The 18,067-nt window shown below is 50.1% G+C and overlaps 3 protein-coding genes across 8 annotated transcripts; 2 read left to right on the top strand and 1 right to left on the bottom strand.

Annotated features, from left to right (window-relative positions):
- The first annotated feature begins 1,847 nt into the window (after positions 1 to 1,847).
- Positions 1,848 to 6,186, top strand: LOC122381377 (integumentary mucin C.1-like). Its single transcript, XM_043365455.1, has 3 exons — positions 1,848 to 2,052; positions 5,252 to 5,499; positions 5,902 to 6,186. Exons 1-3 carry the CDS (start codon positions 1,982 to 1,984, stop codon positions 6,084 to 6,086), a joined length of 504 nt encoding a protein of 167 aa, XP_043221390.1. The 5' UTR covers positions 1,848 to 1,981; the 3' UTR covers positions 6,087 to 6,186.
- A 1,961-nt stretch (positions 6,187 to 8,147) lies between these two features.
- LOC122381376 (beta-1,4-glucuronyltransferase 1-like) lies at positions 8,148 to 11,886 on the bottom strand. 4 transcript variants are annotated; one of them, XM_043365454.1, is made up of 4 exons: positions 11,805 to 11,886; positions 10,100 to 10,297; positions 9,663 to 9,854; positions 8,148 to 9,234 (listed from the first exon to the last, which is right to left on the bottom strand). In XM_043365454.1, the coding sequence occupies exons 2-4, from the start codon at positions 10,256 to 10,258 to the stop codon at positions 8,362 to 8,364; spliced, it is 1,224 nt and encodes a 407-aa protein (XP_043221389.1). In that variant the 5' UTR covers positions 10,259 to 10,297; positions 11,805 to 11,886; the 3' UTR covers positions 8,148 to 8,361. The 4 variants fall into 4 exon arrangements, with proteins under 4 accessions (XP_043221389.1, XP_043221387.1, XP_043221388.1 ...); XM_043365452.1 differs by lacking the exon at positions 11,805 to 11,886 and adding an exon at positions 11,704 to 11,729; XM_043365453.1 differs by lacking the exon at positions 11,805 to 11,886 and adding an exon at positions 11,612 to 11,697.
- A 28-nt stretch (positions 11,887 to 11,914) lies between these two features.
- Positions 11,915 to 18,030, top strand: LOC122381371 (RAD50-interacting protein 1-like). 3 transcript variants are annotated; one of them, XM_043365446.1, is made up of 8 exons: positions 11,915 to 12,058; positions 13,088 to 14,051; positions 14,327 to 14,665; positions 14,961 to 15,127; positions 15,428 to 15,623; positions 15,927 to 16,079; positions 16,381 to 16,500; positions 16,853 to 18,030. In XM_043365446.1, the coding sequence occupies exons 2-8, from the start codon at positions 13,095 to 13,097 to the stop codon at positions 17,276 to 17,278; spliced, it is 2,358 nt and encodes a 785-aa protein (XP_043221381.1). In that variant the 5' UTR covers positions 11,915 to 12,058; positions 13,088 to 13,094; the 3' UTR covers positions 17,279 to 18,030. The 3 variants fall into 3 exon arrangements, with proteins under 3 accessions (XP_043221381.1, XP_043221380.1, XP_043221379.1); XM_043365444.1 differs by having other exon boundaries at positions 12,000 to 12,058; positions 13,102 to 14,051; XM_043365445.1 differs by having other exon boundaries at positions 11,959 to 14,051.
- The last annotated feature ends 37 nt before the right edge of the window (positions 18,031 to 18,067 follow it).

The raw sequence follows: 18,067 nt of genomic DNA, 5'->3' as shown, positions 1-18,067 counted from the left end.
CCAGAAAGTGACCTAAACTGTACCTGATGGTCTTATAACCAACACCATTGAGTTGGAAATGAAAAATTGGCCATAAAACATGCATCGCACAACCTTAGTAAAGTTGGGTTCATGTGGTGACCCTTGGTGACCCTTGGTGACCTGACCTGTGACCTGACATGGTATGACCAGTGACCTCTAATAGAAACATATGTACTAGACAACTGACGCCCTAGCGCTGATTTTCGACAAAATGCGTTTTCCTCGGTGTTATAGCGCTTTCCCTAGAAGACCCGTGAACGGTGAAACATTTTATCTTTGACCTGACCTGTGACGTCATCGGTGACCCCGAGGTCAATGAAATATGGTTTTCCTCGACAAATTTGACAGAGCTATCGAACGCCGTTTGAATTTTCCGGATCCGTCCAGTAGTTTCGGAGATACGGGAGGGGCAAAAAATGCCCCCCCACCGCGTGGAAGGTGGCCGGGAGGCCCACCGCCTGCCGGGTTAAGGAGGGGGGGGGGGGGGGTACCGCCGACTTTTGGTCCCATTCTTTCCATGCAATGCCCATAGGAATAATGTTAAAATGGCAAAATCAAGGGGGCACGGTGCCCCGTTGCTCCCTCCGTTCCGCCGCCTATGCCGCACGTGTTTAAAGTGAGAAACGATTCGTGCGTGTTACCCCACTATAAAATGGCTCCAAACGGTGGTGTTCTGAATTTGAGCGCTATCATATCCCAGCCGTGCTCGATATGTGAAGGCGACCATTGCACGTGCGCACGTGCAATAGCACCCCACCAAGATGCATGGAAATGCAATGCCCAGTGGGTGCCTACCGATAGGTGATATGCCAAGCTTCAGCGCAACCACTCCAGTAATTGCTGAATCAATTTTATTAGAAGAAACTAGCACATTTTTATTTTGCACGTGATACCGGACACGTGCGGTGGTCACCCAAAGGCATCGAGAATAGTACCTAGGTACTATGCTTGGTAGAAGGGACGAAACCACGGACGACATCACAAGTTAATCGGCCGCACAGCGGATGATAAGATAACATAAGATAAGCCTTTCGAAAATGTGACCACGGTCCACTGCACTGATGTTCAGATTTATCATCTGCGTATTACGAAGATTTCGGTTTACGCTTTGCGGCTTGCGCTCATTTGCACCAAAGGCTAGAAAGAAACAAGCATACAAAAAAACAAAAAACAAACAAAAAACAGTAGCAATGCACAGGAATGTGCAAAAGGCGAAGTGTTTATGCAGTGCACGCTGACCCCCGACACTTTTTTCACATTTGCATCACTTTGAAAACACGAGACATCCGACTCCCACCGAGCTCAACCGGCACCCTCCCCGGCAGCCGCCCGCGGGCGCCGTTTCCGCTGCCCCCTTCTGTTTGTTTGTTTGTTTGTTTGTTTGTTTTGTTGGGTTAGGCCCTTTCGGTCCAATTAGACCATTTCAGAGCCGGGAGGATGATAGGATATAGGGGGAGATATTGGTCTGAGCAGGCACCCTAGTGAGTCGCCGGGGCTGAGCCCGTCCAGAGGACAGGCCACCCAGCCCCAAGGTACTCACTGCACCCGGCTACGGGGTGCGCTCCCTCGGGAGCAGCGGTGCCGCTTCAAGGGAGCAAACCCGCATGAGATAAAGTTGCCTGTCCAGCCCGGAGGGGGTTGCGGCGTGGAGGAGAAGGATTTCTGTATCCTGAGGATAGAAGCACGGAACGGTGCTGCCCCTCCCCTTCACCTCCTCGGATGTGGAACTGCCGCGTTGATGAGATGCTCGGATGTTTCGGACCGCGGGACCGCCAGATGGCGCGTGCCTCTGCTGCGCGGGGCGCGGCTATGCGCCCCTCGCAGAGCCGGGCGCGCGGCACGTGCCGGCCAGCGCGGTCGATACTGGTGGTGCGGCTGCCCCTTTGTACGCCGCCGGCGGGCACGGCCGGCCGGTCAGCAGCCGGCGGCGCAGACCGCTCAGCTCAGTAGTGCCGCGGCAATGCGTGGAGCGGGGAGCCAGGCCGTCCGTGTGTGGCTGGCGACCTGTGTGCTGACCAGCGCCGCCGCCGGGTGAGTGTCCAGCCGCCGGGCCCGCCCTGACTCACCGGCGGTAGACGGGGTCGACTCGTCGGTCGATTGTCCCACGGAGGGACGACGACCCCAGCGACCAGCTGACTCAGCCGGCTAACTCACGTGCTCGAAAGCTGCCGTGACCAGCCGGCACCAGCATACTCGACCAGCTTCACTAAGTCCACTCACCCAAGCTGAGACGATTGTCAGTTTGGGTGCAGTGAGTCATGCTATTTCAAAGCGATTGCAGCAGCGAGCAACTATGTAAACAAGGTGCGGTGCCCTAACGGGACACATGCCATTGGCGAAAACTAGCTCGTTTGATGCTCCCGTTAATTTGAATTACGCATTTCGTTCATTCTAGGACGGTTTTGTTTTGCTCAACCAAGAAGGCATTTATTTCAAACGAGATCTCCTCTCGCTCCAGGTCCGATGGTGACAGCGAAGAAAAGGTGATTGTTGCAATTCGATTCGATATCGGTTTTGCGATTCCCTGTGGAAGTGGACGGACAGTCTCGTTGTCGGCTGACGCTATATTCGCTCGTGCCAGAAAGAGGATTGTCGGGTCCTCTTCCTGGTGATAATAGTGAAAAACTGATCGGGTTTGGACGCGGCCGTCGCGTCGGCCCAGGACGGTGACCTATGGATTGTAGCCCACACATGGTCCCACATGGCTCGGGTTGCTGAGCGCGGCTGGACGAAAAGGACGGGAAGAACGTAGGCAAACGAAGCACGCGTCTGAACTCAGTCGGACAGCAAATTGGGAGACAAATCAGATCAAAAGTCAAGGGATCACAGCACAGCAGACATTTTGATTACGAGCGGAAAATTCTTGACAAATTTATACGGAACAGTGACATTTTCGGTCACATCATGTTCGGTCACACCCAGTCTTTTACGTGTGTCGAGAAAACTGCGGCGCATAGCTTCGCAAAACTTGTCATATCATATCATGCATCAATTTTGCATCCTGACTCCTGAGTGAAAAATGAAGCCCCAACTCATCTAAGATCAGGTCGCTAGGTCAAGTTGAGCGAGCAAAGAAAATGCGATCCTATCATATAACCGGCCTACTCGAGGATTGAAGCTCAATGCGTTGCATTATAGGGTATCGTAGCGTAGCCAACAATTCGTATGGCTCGTATTTTTCTTTTATCCCGTGCCCGCATGTAAGTACGTACGTCTCAGTTATGGTCTCGTCTCAGTCAACTTCGCCATTGTAGGGAGGAGCATCATTGGCTACAATCACTTATCTAAGAAACTAAAAAAAGATAAAAGACGCGGGAAAAAAACGTTAACCATCGCCCTGGCAGGGGGGTCAATGCGACCTCCCCCCCTAAGGTTTTCAAAGATAGAGTAAAAACGGCGGCGCGTAGCGCCGCCAACTTTGGCACAGCTTATGCTTTTGACATACCTACCTTTTTACATATGACCTAAAAATTTCAGGTACGGCTGACGGCTGGTACGGCTGGTCGGGTCACCAGGTCAGAAAACCGGTACAAAATCATAGTCAAATTTCAATTTTGTTTATGCACTTGTCCAGCTCACAGTTTTGGACTAATTTCCTTCAAACTTTCAGGATGTGCTAAGTCCACCTACCCACCAAATTTGGTGCTTCTAAGTGCCATAGGCGCCAATCGCGAGGGAGGGGCGGGGGGTCGCATCGACCTCCCACTGACAGGCCGCGTTATGAAAAATGCCCTGCAATGGCGAGGGTTAATAGAGCTTGCTATAAGTTGTTTCGGAAGTATTAAGGTAATTTATTTATTCCGGTCATTATTAAGCTCATTAGGGATTAGATAGGTACGGTTTGCTGGTTAAATTTTCCGATTTTGACATTTTTCATGAACCAGCGCATAAGTCGTGAACGAAGTACCCAAAGCATCGCGGAAAAGCACATTTAACAAAAGTTAAGTTAGTTCGTTAGAAAAGTTAGAAAAGCTAGTTCGATAGCCCTTTCAAAGAACTTTTGCAGAGTGCAGACTTGGCCTCAGATTGACCGCAGGGCAACGGTTTGACTCACGGAGGACGAAAACTGCCAAATTAGACACATGCAGAAACAATGTTTCTACATAGCAATGCATGATATTTGTTTTTACCGCCATCAGGTTTCTCTCGGAAAGACGCTTCAAATGAACTGAAAGTTGACCTTTAACCCGCGCCCTGGTGGGGGGGGGGGCTATTTTTGCCCCCCTCCAGACTTTTCGATATATCTCCAGAACCGTTGCGCCGATCGTCACCAAACTTTCAGTACCCTCCCGGACATCAATTTTACACATTGTGACCAAAATTTTTTTCCAAAGGCTATGATAGGTTGGCAGGAAATGACGTCTTAGTTAGTTAGTTAGAAATACCCATTTTATGCAAAACTATCAACTTTAAAATTTGACCCTTTTTGACCTGAACTTGACCTGACCTTCACCAGAAAGTGACCCAAGCCGTACCTGATAGTCTTTTAAGTTATAACCAACACCATTGAGTTGGAAATGAAAAATTGGCCATACAACATGCATCGCACAACCTTAGTACCTAAAGTTAGGTTCATGTGACCTGACCTGTGACCCTTGGTGACCTGACCTGTGACCTGACCTGGTAATGTCAGTGACCTCTTATAGCAACATATGTACTAGGCAACTGACGCCCTATCGCTGATTCTCGACGAAATGCGTTTTCTTCGGTGTTATAGCGCATTCCCTAGATGACCCGTGAACGGTGAAACATTTCATCTTTGACCTGAGCTGTGACGTCATCGGTGACCCCAAGGTCAATGAAATTTGGTTTCCTTCGACAAATTTGACAGGCCTTTCGAACGCCGTTTGAATTTTGCGGACCCGTCCAGTAGTTTCGGAGACACGAGGGGGGGGCAAAAAATAGCCCCCCCCCCCACCAGGTCGCGTTATAAACAGACCCCACCAGGGCGCGGGATATGTTGTATGGGTGTTGGGTACACGGCGAGGGGTTACTGTGTCTCCATTTTCCCTAGATCGAGCACTTTTATAGACAATCATTGTTAGAAGCATAGATAACATGATTCATGTTATCTATGTTAGAACTTAGAAGCAATATAAAAATTGATGAAAAAGCTTAGATCACTCATTAAAACCTTACGAAGGTTTCGCTATCTGTGTGCTTTAGAACGGCCACACTGACGCATTCGGATTATGTGGTGAAATATTACGAGCGTGACGACCGTTTCCAGATGCACCACAACTGAGCAGCCCACAACGACAACACCGGAGCCAACAACATCATCGACAACAGCATTAACAACAGCAGCACTAACAACAACCACAACAGCTGCATCACCGGCAGCACCGACCACAACGGAGGCGTCAACTACAGCGACACTGACGACCACTGTAGCACCAACGACAACGCCAGAACCAACGACAACTCCAGCACCAGCAACAACGGGGGCGTCAAGCTCCCAATGCGCCGTAACTTCATGTGAGTACTGAGAACAAACACTCGGAGTTCAATGTAGATCATCAGCGTGCTTACCAGCGATCGCGTTAGATCCTCGTAGTGTTTAGGTAGTTTGTTTCATAGACAAGCGATTAACTGCGAGGGTTCTATACTGTCGGTAGTTCACTGACAAACGAGATCGTGAGCCAGCGCCTTTAGCGGCTTCGGAAGAAAATGTAAGATTTGTTTTAGGTATGCGAGGCACCAAACAACTCGTAGGCGCGAATTAAAATGCTTGAAACATTCAACTTATAAGGCCTGAATTCTGGCGGCTGTATTGTGCATACAGTAGTGCATATGTCCTAGTAATCTTGCATTCGATAGCCACCCGTGCAAACGCTCACCGCTCAACTCTCGCCTTATCACACCTCCTGTCGTTTTCAGTCGTGTGCCCGACGGACACCACTCAGTACCACTTCGCCAAGGAGGACAACTGCCGCCAGTTCTACAAGTGTTCGAACGGCTGTCCGGTGGTGTTTGACTGCGCGGCGCCCCTCAGCTACAACTCAGCCATCTCCAACTGCGACTGGGATTACAACACCGGCTGCGCCGACCCGCCCCTTACATGAGCTGCTCCTTAGAAATGTGGGTTCTGAATGGCCCGTCACACGAGCACCAGGGTTCCAGTCCCACGAAATGGACACTTCAATAATAAATATCAGCTAATGAGTGATCACTATAATCGGCTAGGGACCGAAAACCGTTAGGGACCGATAGAATTTACCCTAGTTGTTACGGAGCGAGCGAAGCGAGCGTAGTCTTTCCTTAGATTAGCAGAAATTTCTGAGTATGAGCGGCCGGCCGGCCGGCCGTGCGGACGCTTTTGCGAGGCTTATATCTCAGCAACCACTTGACCGATTTACACGCGGTAATTTTTGTAGGGTAGCTTCATTCCTTCTACCAAGTATTGGACTATTCCCGATGCATATGGGTGACCCCTTATGCACGTGCCACTTGCAAAACGAAGAGGCGTCAGTTTTGTAATTGTTGCAATATCTCGGTAACTACTTGGCCGATTGCGCTGAAAGTTGGCATGTAGGTAGGCACCCACTAGGCACTGCATATCCATGTGCCAGAGTTGGGGTGCTGCTGCACGTGCGCACGTGCAGGGGTCGTTTCCAGATCTCGAGAACGGCTGGACCGATGGCGCTCAAATTTGGTACACGGTTAGGGACCAGTTAGTAGGGTGCCGTGCACAAGTCAGTTGGGACCCATTTTGCACGTGCGCACGTGCAGGGTGCCGCTCCCAGATCTCGAAAACGGCTGGGCCGATTGTGCTCAAATTTGGCACATCGCTAGAAACCGGTCAGTAGGGTGCCGTGCACAAGTCAGTTGGAGGTACCCCCTCGAAATTTCGCACGTGCAAGACTCACCCCCTCGCTCGCTCCGTTAGTCGCCCCAAAAGGCGCTATACTATACTGGTTTATACATACTCTGCTATTCAAATATGCATAGAACTGTTGAGTGAAAATATCCGTATTCTGAAATGATGGCAATTACGACTTTACGAGTGCTCCTTTTAAGAGTTCATATGCTTACTCTTCGATTATACGAAGAGCACAAAGTATTGAAATTCGGTATCGCCAGCACACAAGCGTGATAGATCAACTGCGAACAGGCTACCGATTACCGTCTCTTTACGTCACCACCACTATACAACGGATCAATACAATATGGTTCACAGCCAAACGGGCGTTTGGTGAAATGACATTCGGCGATTCACCTCCCTGCCAGTGCAATTGAATAGCTAGACCAACTGACAATAATTGCGATGCCAATGTGCGCAGCAGTGATGGTATGCACCGAATGAGGTCGGGAAGCTAGCCCGATGCGGTGGAGTCCGTGGATATCTGTCAGTCCATGACACGGGCAGACGGTCTCCGGGAAATAAACGGAACAACTGCTGGACCGAAACATATCTACATATTCATGAACTAAGTTATTAAACGAACTAATATACTATCCTCTTGTCCTGACTATGAACTCGTCAATCCAATGACAGAAATATCACATCTTGTGAGTTAACCTCTCCAACGACCAAATCAAAAATCAAAAAAGAAATACACATTTTTACGAGCTTAGCGATTCATACACCAAAGGATCTTATTGTGAGTTATCCAGTGACCATGCAAGGCTTTTCGGCGTCCAACGAGCAAAACTGAGAAATGAGAGTGTCTGCAAACCAAAGGCTTCAGCTCCCATCTGTTTGGCCTTCGACTGAGCTATTATGCGACAGGAAAAAAAAAAAACGGAGCAAGTCAATATCAATTGTGGAATGAAGACTGAGCTCTTCCAAAAGAGATTACAAGTCATTGGGGTGATTATTTCAATTGACACGTAAACAAGCAATTGCTAAAACTATGGCAACTTTCGTGGAAAACAGCCCACTGTTACACGACTGTCATATAGATAAAAATAGAAGAGGTCTGACCGGACCTCAATACAAACGACAGCCGAGCAAGCCATTAACTACCTTTCAGATAGAAGGCGTTTCTGAGCTGACCAGCCTAAAGAACGCACCAGATAAAAAAAAAAAACATGGAAATGTATTCACGCTCAGACGCATGTTGGATACAATGCTTGCTTACTAACGTACACACGCTTCGATGGATTAGTATAACGATGATCAAAATTACAAAGTAAAAGACTACAGAGTATGTATGAATCACTTAGTAGCAAAGGTGAGTGAAAATTCACACGATAAGTCGGTAATAAAGCCCTACAGATCAACACACTTCGAGAGCCCGGACTACTTCAGGCTCCATGACAAATATCACAGAACATCAGATCGAATAAGGCCATAGATTTCTATGAGGCAGTACCTGAGGTCTCTCTCGCTCGTGACTAGTAACACCTCCGAGCCGACTTTGGATATTTCACCTTCAGCTCCTGTTTAAACTGACGGAACAGCAGCCGATTGCTGTGCTGCTCCGAGCTCTGCGCTGCCCTCGGAGGCTCCTCTCCCTTCAGGCCGTGATGGAGAACAAAAGCGTCACCCAGCACCCGGAACCTGTATCCGGCCACATGAAGCTCGCACGCATGACTGATGCGATTAAACCCAAACTGTTTGAAACGTGGATCGTACAGAGGCGCGCCACGACGTATCACATACACCGGCTCCCATGGGTCCTTCCATGGGACATCATAGGCCACCTCCAAACGACCGGATACTCCCATCGTCTCCCACCGTTCGAAATCGGTCGGAGCCTGGCATTTCGCGCACAGGGTTATGTAGAAAGGACGCAGCAGTTGCGGCCAACGCCGACGCAGCTCCAGGAGAGTAGTTTTATCCCGTGGTGGCGTAACACCCTCCCCGACTTCGTATAAAGGCAGCACAAATGCCGTCAGGTCGGCCGAATCACCCCATAGATTGTTCCGATTCGCCATCGCTAAAAACTGCTGTCGAAATCCCACGTTAGGCGTAATGTCGGCGTCCAATGAGAGCACAAACTCCGTATGCGTGGCATTTCGAGCCACATTACGCAGCAGGTTGTTGGGATACGGCTCCGAGAGTTGGTAGCTAACTGACGGTGACGACTCTAGCGTCCGGCAAAGCGCGCTCTGGTGTGGTACCACGGGGCGACTGATCCGCACACCCACCGGTAGAACCAGGTGGAGGGACAGAGTACACCCAGAGCAGAGGTGGAGTGCCAGTAGACGCAGAGCCGCCTGGTCGGCCATGCTCGCCGAAACGAACATCGAAACCGACACCGGCCCCTGCGGGGGCGCCGGCATTGGAGGTAGGTAGTCAAATTCAGGCCTGGATGCTTGACATTAGAATAACAACCCAGTGAACCAAACGAATAAATCAAACATTATCATACTGAAGTGAAATCTGACGAAACACATCAAAGTGCAGGCTGGATAAGGCTGGATTGCCTTGCTCCCCAACGATACGCATCATTACCTCTCAGTGAGGTCGAAAAATGATCAAACCAAAACAATTACCCGAGGTTTTACTTCATAGGACAGATCTAGCTATCGTATCGGCCTAGACCTTCTCATGCCATCAAATCATAAGCTCGTGGTTTTTAGGGCCATGAGTTAATGACAATGTGATCTTCCCGGTTCTGCCGATACTAAGCATCACTGATGCATTTGCTTATAATCATGAAAAACACAAAATAGCAACAAAATATGCTTACCTCCCAATCACGTATGGTGGTAGGCAGATGATTCAAGCTCTCTACAGAGGCATGCAAGGCCAATGACACCTCTTGCCGTGTGTCCTTTACGTTGCTGATAACATTTTGAACGATTTGATATTGGCCGGAATCATCTACCGTAGCTTTATCTCGAACAGTTTCGAGAAGCTGAGAGAGAAGTCGCTCAGCCTCCTGAGGACAAGAAGAAAATAGCCTATGGTCAAAGCACAAGGTCAAATCATCTCAACCTAGTGGGATATCTCATAAACAATGCGTTGAATGAGCACCCATCTCTTCTTTTTGGGGAATGCTAGAAGTACATATATGATTCAACTGCAATTACGGTAGCTATTTCGCTTTTTTTGGAGCCTGGACCGAAGAAAACCATTTAACAAACGGCAATTAAAATGCACACATTTTCAAAAAATAACACTTACCACCGCATATACGTTGACGTCATCAATATTCTGGATGACGTGACTGGGATCATGTTCATATTCGTCTAGCTGGTCAAGGAGAACAGAGTGAATTATTTGAAGGATAACCAAAGCAGTGACCAACACTGTCATGGTTATCAGAAATGTTTTTGTTCGCATTCTGCATCTCTTGCGAGCATGTACAGTACAGCAGAGGATCTGAAACAAAAACAACCAGGGTATGTATCAGGCTTTGAGTCACCCATGCGCTTACTTAAGATGCACGGACAACTAGAGAGGCCAAAGGCCTGTAGTGTCCGCTCCAGTCGAGTTCGTGATTGACAGTGTTACTGATCGTATGGTAGGGGCGGGTGAAGTGGAGGTGTCTCCAATGGAAGGCGAGTCGATTCTTGAATGCGTTGAGAGTCAGCGCCTACGACGGATGGTGGTAGGCCGTTCCAGTCATTGATGTCTCTGGCTGAGAACGCGTTTTGACGGACGCGGGTGACGGCATTAGGCTTCACAAGACGCCAGGAGTGCCCCCTTGTATCTCTTGTCGTAATCCGGTTAAAAAACTCCTCCGGATTCAGTTCGTCTCCCATGCAGCACATTGAAAAAAGAAAACATGTTACCGCGCCAACATCGGTAGTGGAAGAAAGATAGCTTTTGGGTCTATCTTTTTCAGTAGGTGGCATATTTCCTGAACCAGCTTAGTCGCTCAGCCTTGGACTACTTCGATGAGAAGCTGATCTACCCAGTTCAACTTCAAAAGGGTCCCACACAATATTGCTTTGCTCCAAGTCCAGGGGCTCTCACATTAGCGCCTTGAACCAGATTGGCAGGGCCGTGTTGTCCAGCAGGCTGAATGGCCATCTTAATTCTTATCATGACCATTACCCAAGATGCCTTGTTGACTGCTGTTGCTGCTTGCCTCCCAAACTTCAGATCACCCTTAGGTCCTTTTCTTCTTTCACCGCCTGTAGAACTTCTCCACTGAAGAGGTACCATAGTCAATAGTCATGATGGTAGACATGATGACCGACATGGTATACACTGATATACCTATGAAACTACTGACGGGGACGGTTGGTAGTTGGTGGAATCCTGGAAGAGGTCCGAGCCAGTTTAAGTAAATTAAGAATGACGGCACTGTGTTAAGCTTTGAAGCCTGATGGCCACATTACATTTTGGCACCAAAATTCTCTCCATATCCGGGATAGAGCAATTCAACAGTATGGGTTACTGGTCAGGGCCTATGCTAGCAAGGTTTAGCATGAGCTCTGGCTCCGTTCATCCATTCCAATTCATTCAAACATTCAACCAAAATTTTTTAACTATTTTAAGCCCCATAAATGTACAAATAGCGAAGAGACTGGTAGGGTAGGATACTTCACATGATTTAAAAGATAATTGGTACCTGATGAGCAAGGGGTCCTAGAAAGCATTCAAATTTACACTTTTTATAGTTCAATTTTATTTTAAATTTGAATTTCTTCTTTGTAAGTATTAAAAAAAACGTCCAAACTAACAAACCTCAACCTTCACCGTCCTCGACTATAATACATCTTTCCGCTTGAATAGGATGAAGACGAATTAAGAAATGAGAGGCCGGCCCTACACCTCACAGTCTTTTGACAAAACAAAAACATACAGAATGCACTCGGGCTGCTATACGACGAACACATTAGAAAATACCCATTTATATTCGTTTTATCAATTTCCGGACCTTTTAGCAGCCATCAACAAATAAAAATAAAGTAAGTTGATTGTTGTCATGACGATTGGCTGTATAAAGCGATTTATACAAAATATGAACAGCATTGAAATGGCGCTGATGATTCGTAAATGGCGCAATGGAATTTCTGCGCGTTTTCATTTTTTTTTTGCGTGTTTCCCGTGCTTAAAATTTTACGCGCCCTAATCCTCGAAGAAGAAGAAGAAGAAGTGCTTAAAATTTTATAAAAAAGTCGTACGTTTTTGGTACGTTTTACCCCGTGCATATTTTTTTCGAATACTATCGGCTTTACCTACCGTTTCTTGGCATGTTGTGAGATTTTCACCTATGTATAGGTGTAACGTATACCTTGGGTGTAACGTAGGTCACGTCGTTGAGGTTGAGTGAGGTTGATGTCGTTAGCTCAAGCTCGGTTATATGGCCTTGGTTAGCTCGTTGCTACATGTCATTGTTTAATCTCCTTGCAACATAGCACCAGAATATTAGGAACAACAGTCAACACGTCAACACAATGTGCTTCATTGGGCTTTGAATTCAAACAAGCTTGGGATTTTGAATCAGATTGGGTGGTTTGATAACCATATCATGGTATATATAGGGCCTTGCATTTCATATGATTTGCTTGGGCGTCAGTAGTCTGTGACCGATCCTTGAAATCCTGATCTAATTGGTGCTCATTGTCATAGTTATGCGCTAATACGTCAATATTTTGACTGACTGCTAATGTTTTTTTTTTTCCTGATAGCTGATTCCAAGAGTTTGGTGAAATTGCCCTTTTGCACCCTAGGCCCAAAAGAGTTCACTATCCATCCTTGATGATAATAATTTGCTCCACCCCCAGGCCCCAAGTCTTGATCAAAGTCTAAGTTAAGGTCTATGGCTTATGACTGGAGCTTTCTTCTAAAGTTTCATTGGGTTTTATTCAGGAACAACTCAGAACAAGGCCAAGAAAACATGGCCCAGTTTCATGGCACACAAATGGTACAATTTACTAGCAGCTGCTATTATGATAATTAGGTATTACTTGGTTGAGCTCTCACCCAGCACCCCTCAGTTTCACTTTCAATGGAAACATCACACATGCTGACAAATGCAGTTTGTTGAAATTGAGAGGACTTGTAGCTCTTGAAACAGGATCTTATTTTGTCTTAAATTATCAATATAATTATAAGTTACCTATTTGTAGATATCAAGAATGGCCCACAGGCCACAAACAATTCAATAATCAAAAGCCTAATGAAATGCACATTGTTCATATACCCTGTTAACAACAGATTTGTGATGGAAGACACTATGCATTTGGACAAGTCAAGCAGCATGGATACCAAGTTCAGCAGTGCCATGCTGAAGAAGGCAAACCAGCTGTTTGGCAGTAAGGGGGATGACATTGACCACCTGGAAACTATTCGCGGGCAGCTCTTGGCTCGCAAAGACGAGCTGGAGCGTGACCTGGCCATCAGCAACAAGAGCTCAGACTCTGCGCTGTCACAGCTGCTGACCCGCGCCCAGTCGGCCACTGCACAGATCGACTCACTGCAGAAGACTGTGGAGCCGCTGCGCGCCCAGTGCGATACATTCGTGTCAGCCAACAGTGAGCTGTGCGCCGCGCTGGCGCCGCCCCTGGCCGCCGAGGAGCTGCGGCTCAAGGAGCGCAGCTACCGCGCGCTGCTGCGCCGACTCACGCAGCTCAGCGACGCTGTGCGCGAGCGCGTGTCGGCCGGCCATCTGGACGAGGCGCTGGCGCGTCTTCGCGAGCTGCACGAGGCCACTAGCGGCGTGGTGGGCGAGTCTCGGTGCCACGCGCTGGCCGAGTACTGCCGCGGCCTGGTGTCAGCCTGGCGCGGCCTGCTGCTGCGCCGGCTCACCGGCCAGCTGGACGCGGCACTCGCCGAGCTGCGCTACCCCTTCATCAGCACCAACATGGCCGTGCACGCAGCGCCGCCCGGGCCGGAGGCGCAGCTCCACCTGGAGACGGCGCTGGCGCGGCTGGCTGCACTGGCCGGCTGCGGTGAGGAACCGGCGCCCTCCCGGCCGTCAGTTCTGGCCGCCTTCCCGCCGGCCAGTCTGCCCGTCCGACTGCTGCTGCGCCCGCTGGTGCGGCGGTTTGTGTACCACTTCCAGGGGCAGAAGCGCACCAACGACCTGGCGCGACCCGAGTGGTACATGGGCCAGGTGCTGCAGTGGATCACTGACCACGAACAGTTCCTGGAGACCAGCGTCGAGCCGACACTGGCAAAGGTCAGTCGGCTGCTGGGATTCACCTCCTTTGTTGTGATGTCATTCATTCATCCATTCATCCATGTGTTACTCATTTATCGGTCTATTCGTCCATGTCCTTATATTCTTCCATTTATATTTATTTCATCCATTCATCCATTTATTCTTCATTGTTTATCCAGTAACGCGTACATTTATTTGTTCCTCATCTAGAAAACATTGCATCGTATTGCTCGCTATCCCTGAACTGCAAAATCCGACAAAAGGTGTCTAAAGCTGTCTTTTCCTCGCTGCAGACCCTTCCCGACTGTCGACCCCGCCTGGAGTTCTGCCGCGGTCTGGTCGAACTCACCGTGGACAAGCTGCTGCGCGACCTGCCCGAGCTACAGTTCGACGACGCCTCCTTCTCTCACACCGTTGACGAGACGCTGCAGCTTCAGCGGGGCCTGGCGCAGCTGGGATACGGCGGGGGCGGCGGCGAGCAGCCCGGTCCACTTCTGGCCGTCTGCCAGCCGGGGTACCTGCTCCGCTGGGTGACCATCGAGCGCAAGTACGCGCTGGAGCGCGTGGATCAGATGATGGCCTCGGAGACGGCCTGGGCGGTGCAGGGAGAGGCGGACGGAGGGGTGACTGAGGTGAGGAAAGGAGGATGAAGAGGTCAGTGGGGTCAGGAGGGAGGGATGAAAATAGCAGATGCTGGATGCATGGGGATGGCTGAAAATGGTGGGATTGTTGATATTCGAGAACAAAGGGGAGGGAATGATTTTTTAAGGGTGGGATAGAGGTCTAGAGGACGACCACAAAGATTTGTCGTAGTCGTTTTTACGATGACAGTGCAGTGCATCACTGACATACCTTACGGCTGATGATCGTAACTGTCCTCTGGCGACCCCTCCCACCGCTCCCCGCTGACCCTGCCGCTGCCGGCAGCTGGCGGACGGTGTGCTGAACATGCTGCAGGCCATGACGGAGCGCTACCTGCTGCTGCCGGAGCCCGGTCAGCGTCTGCAGTTTCTGGAGCTGCAGCTGGAGCTTCTGGACGACCTGCGGGTCCGCCTGCTGCAGCTGCTCGGAAACGAGAAACAGGAGCCCCTCGGGTGAGTAGCCGGCGGGATGGTGACAGGCTACGGGATATTGACAGGGCGAGCGGTAACTGGTGATTGCAATTGTCAACTAAGCTGCACCAGTTTGTTTTTTTAGCAGAAATGTATTATGTCGCCTAGTTACCAATAGAATTGTTTCGTAAGTGCGGAAGAAATATTATGTGCGTGCGTTGAAACCAATCTCTTCTTCTGACACAGACCCTGCCTGTCATGGGTGCATAGTGACCCTGCTGTCAACGCGCCCTAAAACCCCAACAAATACATTAACAGACCCCGGTCTCGTTTCTCCAACAGAGAGCGTTGCTGCGCGCTGTTGAACACGGCCCACCACCTGCGGCGAGCGCTCACCGAGTGGGGCGAGCAGCCTGTGTTTCTGCACCTGCAGTTCTTCCGCCGCAGACTGACGGCGGCAGAGGCCAGCGGGCGCCGGGCAGAGCGTCAGGAGAGCGAGGGAGAGGAGGAGGAGGAGCCCACTCTGTCCCTGGACCAGGTGAGAGGAAACTGGATATCGTGGATCATAGCTTTAATCGGCACTCGGCCGCTAGGGGCACTGCCACGCGAGCGGCCTTGACCGCTTGCGTGGCTTTAAGCATACACGCTTGATTATACTTGGAAGGGCTTCTACAGCATTTTGAACAAGTAATGTTTGCTATTGAGGTCGTTACGCGATATACATACGGAAGTTAAGTAGGTAACACTGGCTCAGCCGCGTACCTGAGGCTATAACTCACCATTCACCTCAACCCTAGCCTCTCCGTTCGTTGACTCTTCCGTTCCATACTGAACGGTGCAGTTGCTGCTGGAGCCGGAGCCGACGCAGGGCCCGGCCGGCGACGGCGGGCCGCCGGACGACGCTGATGACGGCCTGAATGTGACGGCGTTCGACGAGATCGTCCAGCGGCTCGGACGGATCGAAGACGACATCATCGAGGCGATCGTGAATCAGGTGAGAAAACATGGGTCTGGACTGGGTGGCTGTGTTTGTATCGTCATCAGAATATTATATCGACGAAGTTGCGTGGACATTGGTTAGACCCGGTGGAGTGAAGAGGGATATTGCTGTCATTGGGTTCTTGTCAAGCTTATGTAGCCGGCTTCTTTTCGTAGATGGTGTGTGCCGTCTGAGTTTAACTCAGTTTTGGGTGTGTGCTTTAATGTTCACGCGCCGACTGGGACCGATTTGTACCATCCGTGTCGATATACTGAAGTGATCAGATTTGTTCTTATTGTCTGATTTGCACCGACAGATCCTACTCGAGGTGAAAGCTCGCAGCCGACCCTACCGCAAAGACAAATGGTTCGCCATGCCCTCGCCGGCCGAGTTTGTCTCTCCGAGTCTTACGCCAACCGCCTGTCCGATTCTGCAGGTAACACAAAATGGGATACGCGCTCCTATTAATTTGTTGCCTTTTTTAATCTGGCCGAGGACAGTACGAACATATTGCTGAGTCTTGGACTCCCCTGTGTATTGCCATGACCCACGCGTCGATGAGGGATAGCGGAATAGGCGAAACATTACTTACAACCGTCTGGGTTTCTGCTGCCATGCGTAATTACATACATATTCGGCTCGCCTCCCGGCCAACCCGCGGTAATACTCCTCCCCCCACAGCCCACTTCCTACCACTCCGAGACGATGCCTTCACAGTCTGCGCACCCGGCGCTAAGCACTACACCCGAGTAGTAAAGTAATCTTGCTACACCCCGTGTGTCCCTCAGGTACTCACACAGTGCCTGCAGCAGCTGCGCGGGCTGCTGGCAGCCTCCGTATTCGACTCAGTATGGCACGCCCTCGCCTCTCAGCTCTGCGAGTACCTCTACGACGAGCTAATAATGGCCAACTCCTTCAACGAGGGCGGCGCCGCGCAGCTCCGCTTTGACATCGAGCGGAACCTGCTGGCCGTGTTCTCTGACCTCGGGGACGACCCTGAGGGCGCCCGGCGACCGACCGTGGCCTTCCGACCGCTCCTCGCGGCGACAGTGCTGCTCACACTACCCACCGGCTCGGCACTGTTGCTGCTGGACACCATAAAACACAGTCCAGAGACGGCCGATACGGCACTGGCTGAGGCCGGTGCGGACGGACTGACGCCCGAAGAGGCGCGTGAGGTGCTCCTCAGGAGGACGGCGCTATCGGTCAGCTGAGGGGTAAGCGGGCGGACCTATCAATGTGCTTGGACTGAGCTTACGAGACCCGTTTCTTACCCGAGGGTCACTCTGCAGAAGGGTGAGCTGATCCAAGTGCTGCAAGTGAGCGGGACGGGCTGTGTTGAAGTTTTCGATGCATCGGAGACGTGACTGTGTGGTGGTTGGTGGTTTGGCGTGCTGGGGTGCTTCTGGGATGCGCTGAGGGCGGAGAGCAACTTCCTGCTTTGAAGTTGCGGTTTTCAATACCGGTACAACGGTGCGAATTGCTTTCCGCATTTGGGTGAGGATTTCGGATGTGGCATATTTAAACGCTCGATGGCAAAGACTTAGAGCGCGCCTTTTGTGTGATACGTTCGGATATTGTGGTCTCAGTTGCACCGCGTATTCCGTGCAGAAGGTGATATTATTGAAAGCAGAGCGGTGTATGCTGTTTATGTCTTATGATGCCGAGATGTTTGGCCGGTGAGCAATAATTCTGATTGCGCCTTTTCGTGTGTTCGAACAGCTCCGGACTTTGCCAATGTGTGCCAGGTCGCCGCCATAAGGTGCGCGAATTGCAGCTAACGCTGCATTGTGCCGGCATGACGTTATCTGTATGCGGTTATGCAGAGTGAGAGCTGTTATTGTTGAGTGCAGTCAAAACTGTATTGATCCTTGTATTGATCAGTCTCTTTCAGTAAAAGAAAGGACGCCAATGACCTGTGTTAATGCCTAAATATTTTATATGAATATATTTAATACCATGTAAAGAGGTTCGATGAGCAGGCTGTCATTTGTTACCATACC

The sequence above is a fragment of the Amphibalanus amphitrite genome, unplaced genomic scaffold (assembly GCF_019059575.1).
Source record: "Amphibalanus amphitrite isolate SeventyFive unplaced genomic scaffold, NRLGWU_Aamphi_draft 000119F_arrow, whole genome shotgun sequence".
NCBI lineage: Eukaryota > Metazoa > Arthropoda > Thecostraca > Balanomorpha > Balanidae > Amphibalanus > Amphibalanus amphitrite.
This window is presented reverse-complemented; position numbering and strand designations above follow the sequence as displayed.

What these genes read in the sequence shown, in the direction of transcription:
- LOC122381377 (XM_043365455.1), top strand. Translation starts at nt 1,982, where the DNA reads ATGCGTGGAGCGGGGAGCCAGGCCGTCCGTGTGTGGCTGGCGACCTGT. An exon ending in CTGACCAGCGCCGCCGCCGG is followed by an intron (nt 2,053 to 5,251) that starts GTGAGTGTCCAG and finishes GACCGTTTCCAG; the next exon opens with ATGCACCACAACTGAGCAGC. An exon ending in CCAATGCGCCGTAACTTCAT is followed by an intron (nt 5,500 to 5,901) that starts GTGAGTACTGAG and finishes TGTCGTTTTCAG; the next exon opens with TCGTGTGCCCGACGGACACC.
- LOC122381376 (XM_043365450.1), bottom strand. Translation starts at nt 11,086, where the DNA reads ATGGTACCTCTTCAGTGGAGAAGTTCTACAGGCGGTGAAAGAAGAAAA. An exon ending in CAGTCAACAAGGCATCTTGG is followed by an intron (nt 10,298 to 10,975) that starts GTAATGGTCATG and finishes TTTTTGTTTCAG; the next exon opens with ATCCTCTGCTGTACTGTACA. An exon ending in CCACCATACGTGATTGGGAG is followed by an intron (nt 9,235 to 9,662) that starts GTAAGCATATTT and finishes GCGCCCCCGCAG; the next exon opens with GGGCCGGTGTCGGTTTCGAT.
- LOC122381371 (XM_043365445.1), top strand. Translation starts at nt 13,050, where the DNA reads ATGAAATGCACATTGTTCATATACCCTGTTAACAACAGATTTGTGATG. An exon ending in CCACTCTGTCCCTGGACCAG is followed by an intron (nt 15,624 to 15,926) that starts GTGAGAGGAAAC and finishes TGAACGGTGCAG; the next exon opens with TTGCTGCTGGAGCCGGAGCC. An exon ending in TCGAGGCGATCGTGAATCAG is followed by an intron (nt 16,080 to 16,380) that starts GTGAGAAAACAT and finishes TTGCACCGACAG; the next exon opens with ATCCTACTCGAGGTGAAAGC.